General features: G+C 32.6%; 1 protein-coding gene across 1 annotated transcript; it reads right to left on the bottom strand.

Moving 5' to 3' along the window:
• Nucleotides 1-2,556: 2,556 nt before the first annotated feature.
• Nucleotides 2,557-4,273, bottom strand: LOC141674330 (uncharacterized). The gene is made up of 2 exons (XM_074481058.1): nucleotides 3,228-4,273; nucleotides 2,557-2,728 (listed from the first exon to the last, which is right to left on the bottom strand). The coding sequence occupies exons 1-2, from the start codon at nucleotides 4,271-4,273 to the stop codon at nucleotides 2,557-2,559; spliced, it is 1,218 nt and encodes a 405-aa protein (XP_074337159.1).
• Between the last annotated feature and the right edge of the window lie 3,216 nt (nucleotides 4,274-7,489).

Here is a 7,489-nt window from a genome sequence, read left to right as displayed (position 1 = left end):
CAATGAAGTTGGCAAATCAGAATATTTCCTCAAGTCAACAACTAATTTCAATTGGATAATGCACAAACCAAATTTTATTACAATTTGACAAGATAATTAATCGAAAAATATAAAACCTAATTGAGCTCTCATGATGCCATATAAAGCTTCCAGAAGTAAGCGACCAAATGTAATAAGTTGTTGGCAGAGAAGAAGCAAGGTATCATATATTGAACACCTTATTCGATCCAGAATTCCAACCAAAACCTTGACAAGCGACCAACTATTTTAATTAGGCATGTCCATAAAACCAATAATGCAATCAAACAGGCTTTTCCACGGAAGTGGGAAAAAACAGGCAACAATGAAATCCGGCTCAATAATCACATTGGTCACTGAAAGAAAAATAAAAAAATAGAACATGGTTACAAATTTAAGATTAACAGGGTTTATGGCCCATCAAAACTACTGTCCCATAATTAGATGACACTGAATCCAACATATAAATGCCAGACAGTCCAAACAATCAAGGAAAAGGGAGCGATAAATTAGAAAATGACAAATTCCAGTATGATAAATCATTTATAAAAATTAAAAAAAACTGCTAACTTCATATATATTAAAACAATAATCGTAATTGACACTGATTAATTAAAATTATCAAATTTTGGCAAATAATAATTCGAGAAATAAAAAAAAGATTTACAAATAAATAAATTATACAAGGAAGAGAGGTAACTCATGTTGGGGTAATTTTCTAGACAATTTAACTTAAAAGAAGATAATTTTTACCATCATGGGAGTTGAATCCATTCATCTTCGTCCCGCATATAACTAGCTTTTTCCTCATCAAGTTCGTCAACATTGGGAAACATAGGCAAGTGTAGCTCATTCTCAAGTTATATTTCTACTGATCCATCATTTTCATCGTCACATTGTTCATAACAGTTCTTTTCCGGTAATTTCAACACGACATACCAATGTTTTTCAAGAGGATCATCAATGTAACAAACCTGCTTAACATGTTTCCCTAGCACGAACGGATCATTTACGAAACCTAATTTGTTCAAATTAACAATTGTATATCCCAAGTCATCTACCTTAACCCCCTCGTTCATATCTACCCAATTACAACGAAATATTGGGACTCTAAATTTGTTATAGTCCAACTCCCATATACTTGTTATAACTCCATAGTAGGTCTGTGAAGTATGTTCAATATTCTTCTCCTTACCCTGTACAAGCATTGTATCTGCAACGACACAGACACCACTACACTAAACTTGTCGAGTGTCATCACACTCCTTGGTGCTAAACGTAACACCATTGAATCTATATCCGCTAAATGTAGGGACATTCTTGTTGGGCCCTTCAGCAATCCACCTTATCTCCTCAAGTATGTTGTTATGGTCATCCAATAATTTCGATTCAATCTATTTAAAACAAATTGATAAATATTAATTATATTTTTATATTAAAATTAATTCTGAGACTAAATGTGTTCCTGGATATTTTTAAATTCCTCTGTTTCATTTTTTAACAATCATAATCAAATTTTAAAAAAAAATACTATTTTCTATAAAAAAATCATGTTTGCTTGAATAAACAAATAACAAATACATTTACCAGAAAAATATAAACTAGGCCTATTTATGATGTTTTTATTCAAATAACAATTATACCTTTTTCCTGAACCATTTGTGAAATTCTGCATTTTGCTTGTTTTTAAGCTAGACTTCATCATTTTCATGTTGTTGGTATCTTATCATCAAAGATGCCATATGCTAGCTGCGAGAAAAATCACTTTCTTTAGTATATTAATCAAAGTGCAGAAAATAATGAAATAACACACACTTAAATATCACTAACTTACTCAAAATATGGTCTAATGTCAGTTGTATTTTGGAGAAAACACAAATGTGCTAGATGCAAGTCCTCATCGCTCGGCTTTATCAATGTCGCACCAGATAGAGGTTTTGCATTCTTCTCATGCTTTGCATTTTGTGACACTCCTACGGTAGATTTTTCAAAATTCACCAAACACTCCACCGCCTCTTCGGCAACGTATGCCTCAGCAATACACCCTTCGGGATGAGCCGGGTTCCGTACATATCCTTTAAACGCTTTTAGATATCTCTCGAAGGGATACATCCAACGAAGAAATATTGGCCCACAAAGTTTAACCTCTCTCACGAGATGAACTGAGAGATGGATCATCACATCAAAGAACAAAGGGGGAAAGTGCTTTTCAAGCTGGCACAATGATTCCACTAACTCACTTTGCATTTTTTCCAACTTGTCTACATCGATCACTTTACTGCAAATTGCCTTGAAGAAAAGGCAAAACCTAATAATTGTGCACCTGACTTGTTTTTATAATACTGATCGAATTGAGATTGGAAGCAAATGATGCAATATCATGTGACAATCATGAGATTTCATTCCAACAAGCCGAAGATTTTCCATGTTTACAAGATTCTTAATATTTGAACAAAATCCATCTGCCAACTTCATTTTAAGAAATGATGAGCAAACTGTTTTTTTTTGTGCATGCGTTAAGTTCCATGATGCCAACGGTTACTTTTCTTTCTTTCCAGGAGTCTTTGGTCTCAGCTCCGTTCTTATTCCCATTTCAGCCATATCAAGACGGGCAGATTCCTTATTTTTTGTCTTCCCCGGAATATTTAGTAAAGTTCCAAGCAGGGCTTCACATATATTTTTCTCAATGTGCATCACATCGAGAACATGCCTAAGTAGCAAAAATTCCCAATACTGAAGTTGGAAGAATATTGAAACCTTTTTCCAAACAGGTCAAGGTTCACCTTTCTTCCATCGTGGTTGCCGTTGTTTCTTTCCAAATACATGGGCCCTTATATGTTATATTCTTTGAAAAACCTCTTCTCTAGTTAATGGAACCGGGGCGACCCCCTTCTCCACACTTTTATCAAAAGCTGATTTCTGCCTTCTATAAGGATGATTACGGGACAACCATCTTCGATGCCTCAATACAAATAGTACACACATTATACCCTTAAATCACAATTCCTGACAAGTTCCCTAAGGTAGGATAATCACTTATTGTCCATAATAAAATGCCCCTAAGCATGAAAGATTCTTTCTTATAAGCGTCGTACATTTGTTTCCCACGCTACAACTCTTGCAGATCTTCTATTAGTGGTTGAAGGAACACGTCGATATCATTTTCAGGCTCAGTCGGTCCAGATATTAACAAGCAGAGCATAATATACCTTCTCTTCATACAAAGCCATGGAGGAAGGTTATAAATTGATAGCAAAACAGGCCAGTTTGAGTAATCAATACGGTTTCCATGAAAAGGATTGAAACCATCAGAAGATAAAGCTAATCGAAGGTTCCTAGTCTCTGATGCAAAATCAGGCCATTTTTGGTATACATCCTTCCATGTTTTTGAATCAGCTGGATGCCTCATTTTACCATCATTTTGTCGCTCGGTGTCATGCCACGTCATGTCCTTTGCAATGTGAGGTGTATTGAATAAATTTCGTAATCTTGGTATCACCGGGAAATACCATAGAACTTTAACAGGGACGCCTTTAAGTTCATCTCCTTTTTTGTTCAATTTCCATCTAGAGGCCTTACATACGCGACAAGTAGTCTTTTCTTCATCTAAATCCCCACGGTATAAGAGACAATTATTCGGACATACGTGTATCTTTTCATACCCCATTCCTAATGCATATAAAGTTTTCTTTGCTTCATTGAAGGAAGAAGGGATGTTGTTGCCTTCCGGAAGTAAAGAGCCAAGTAATAATAGAATATCACTGAAGCATGAATCAGACATACCATGCTTCACTTTCAAGTTGTATAACTGGACCAGAGCTTTAATCTTAGTGTACCTCTCACATCCAGGATAAAGAGGTTGATGTTCACCTTTAACATGGTTGATGAAATAAGAACTCGCGGTTTCGTCAGAACTTTCATCAGAAGACATATCGTCATCGTCGTCCTCGTCATGTTTACCCATTCTTGAGGTGCCTTGATTAATAGATTCCGAAGTGTCGGTTTCATTAGAACTTTCTACAGAATTATTCTCCCCGTGCCACATCCAACGTGTATAAGTTTGATCAATACCATTTTGAAAAAGATGGTTTTTAACTATCCGCGCTCTCCATGATTTACTATATGCGCAGTTTACACATGAACAACTGATTTTTTCTGCATTATAACCATTCTCAAATGCAAATATTAACAAATCTTCCACTCCTTTTTTGAACTCTTTTGTTCTTCTATCCGCTTTTAACCATGACCTATCCATCTTTTAAAAGTCTGAATAGAACCTCAAATTCAGACTAAATTATGAAATCTTTATATTTCCCCAAAATCTTTATAACTGAACCCTAATTGAAGTAAAAAAAACATCAAAATGAATTTAAAACAGAGGACCTATATAACCCAAATTCATAAATTAAAGTACTTACCTGTCCTTATAGCTTCTTAAAAATGAATTGTGAAGTCTTTATATTTCCCCCAAATCAATATGAACCCTAGTTCAGAATCACAAAAAAATGAATTCATCAAAATGAATTCAAAAGAGAGTACATATAAACCCGACATCATAAATGACTGTACTTACCTATTCAAGTGTGAAAAGAAATTTAAAACCCGAGTTCTTGATGTCTTGGATTCTTGATGTGACATGGATTTGATATCTAGATTTGAGGACTTGAGGGTATGAGCACGAATTTGAGCATAGATTTGAGAGTATTATGGATTTGAGAGCACAGTGACATGGATGAATGACCTAACTACCAAGTAAATAAATGTGTTCTTGTTCCGACAGATACATATGTCTTAACAAATATATGTCTGAAATAAAAAGTAATTAATAATATGTTTAAGTCTCAACTAAATTGTTATATAAGAATTACATGGCTCATAAATTAAAATATTTTGAATAATATTAATTCATTTATTTTTTAGGACCACAATAATTTGGATTTTATGTATTTGAATAAATTAATATAGAGGAATAAATTATATAATTTATTAAAAAATAAATAATCACAGATTATTTTAACAAAATAGTATGTCGGTAATAAGAATATCAAATTTATATTACATGAAAAATTGTGAAGTTGTTCTTTAATAGATATTAGTGTAGTTTGAATCGTTTAAAATGTCTTTATTATCATTTTCAATTTCAATATTTTTTATATTATTAATGTTAAACGATCGGTAAATAAATCATCTAATTATTTTTAATTTGTTTTTTGTTTTTACAACTTGATCGTATCGACAATTGGGAGTTCCGAACTACATATTATTTTACACAATGGTGTTTTTGAAAAACTATTGCCCAACACTAGATTAAATAGTTGTTTTGTAAACTGTTATATATAACTCACTAGCGATAAGTTCGACTTTTTGGAGTTGATATCCCCTGTTTATCGATATTTTCTAAACTTGTAAATATTTTCGACGATCCAAATGTACGGATGTTTAAATCACCCTTTCAATGATCCAAACATATGGATGTGCTTCGAATATAAATATGATTATCATATACAATATTGATACCTTTTCTAGAAAAAGATGTTCCGATGTGTTTTTATATTAATCGAATATTTCTTATTAAGCATAATCATCAATTATTATAAACATTATACTTTAAACCCTATCTTAACCGCGAATAATTTTTTTATGGTAAGTAACCCGCAGTCGCTACCCTTCAGGTGCGCACTGGGTAAGTCCTACGGGCTCACGCAATAGCCTGCAAACCACGTGAACCAAGGTATACCGCATTTAGCGACATACTCTAACTCAGGAGGCATAATCATAAATTCTCCTCCCGTGGGATTCCAACCTGTGACCAAGAGGATAGTTATCCCCTCTTTAACCAGCTGAGCCAACCCTTGCAGGCAACCCCGAGCAATTTAGAAAATTACTCTTTCAACTACTTTGTTAAACTAATTTGTTAACCTCTAGTGATCCTTAAATCGTAATCGTAACCCATTATAAGTCACCTTATCAGTCGACCCTACTTATAAGTTGAATTTACGACTTATAAGCTTATAAGTTGAATGTTAGTAACGATGTACTTTGTTCTGAACATATTTTGATTTTTCCTTCTTCATCAACTTTATTTTATAAAGTTATGTTTCAAGATGTCAATCTAATCAAAATTCATTAATTTTAATTAGATGTTGAATTGTCGAATTATGATTTAAGTGAAAATAAATGTAAAGCTATTTTATTGAAAGTTGAAAAAGACTTTCATTCATAAGGAAAAAGACTTACTATCGTTGGGATCTGATAAATTCAACTTGTAATTATTAAATATTAAAATTAAGGACATACGGTTTTAGTTTCAGTTTTGGCCAAAAAATGTCCCGAACCAAACCGCGCTCCACCCTAGTTACAACTCCATCTTTAATTATTTTAAAATTTTACAAAGAGAAACTTAATATCCTTAATTATTATTTGTTTAATAAATGTTTGTTCAGAGACGTCTCTGTTAGCATAATCTACGTTTGTTTATAGTAATATTCTTAATTATTATTATTATTTGTTTATAGTGATATGATCGAAGTGTTCGAATCAGATTATCGAACTATTAAGGTACCAAAAATTTAACTTTTATGGATAACGTTAAATATTTTATCAACATATGTGCACTCACAAACATCGAACATTTAAAAATTAAAAGTTTTACAATAGATTATTCTTATTTTTGTTTCAGATTATAGACAACGGTTTAGGACAAAAAACTCTTGTTGGAAAATATATAAGACAACCGTTTGTGTAACAAACCGTTAGACAACTACTATTTAAATAATATAGCATACAATAACGGTTTCCTGTAAGAACCGTTATGTGATAGTTGATCTTACAACAGTTACTTTATCTCCAAATATATGGATTATTTATATATTTTTAATTTTTGATTTTTAGGTTTAAAAAAAATTAAATAATAACATATTTTATTGATCGTTGGATTAAACCAGATCTGTTTCTAGGCCGGTGGTTTGAACTAAATTTTTTTCATTTTCCCTCTCTTTTAAATTTCATCTCCCCCCTTTATTTTTTAAATATTCGCCCAAAATATCCCCCCAAAAACTTTACTCCCTAACAAAATTCTTCCCCATCAGTTACTCCTCTCGTCATAACTCCCCAACCCACTTCTTCCCCATCAGTTACTCTTCTTCACGGCGATTTTCTTCACACAATCTTCTTCCTCTTCTTCACACAATCTTCTTCCTCTTCTTCCATTCGATTATACTGGTATGTTTCTAAATCAATTAGAGACCGTAAATTCCTCATCTATATTTGGGGATTTTTGATTTTTACATGTTTTTAATGAGTTTCTAAAATGCTATTCAATTTATTTGGGGTTTTTTGATTTATTTTAGAACTCTAAAACCCTCTTCAATTTATGTTGGGGTTTTTTATTTTTAACTCAATGTTTTATGAGATTTAAATATTGCATGCAATGTTTATGGTGTTGTGGAGTGTCTTTGCTTTGTTTTATTAT

The sequence above is a fragment of the Apium graveolens genome, chromosome 7 (genome assembly GCF_009905375.1).
Source record: "Apium graveolens cultivar Ventura chromosome 7, ASM990537v1, whole genome shotgun sequence".
In the NCBI taxonomy this organism is placed as follows: domain Eukaryota; kingdom Viridiplantae; phylum Streptophyta; class Magnoliopsida; order Apiales; family Apiaceae; genus Apium; species Apium graveolens.
This window is presented reverse-complemented; position numbering and strand designations above follow the sequence as displayed.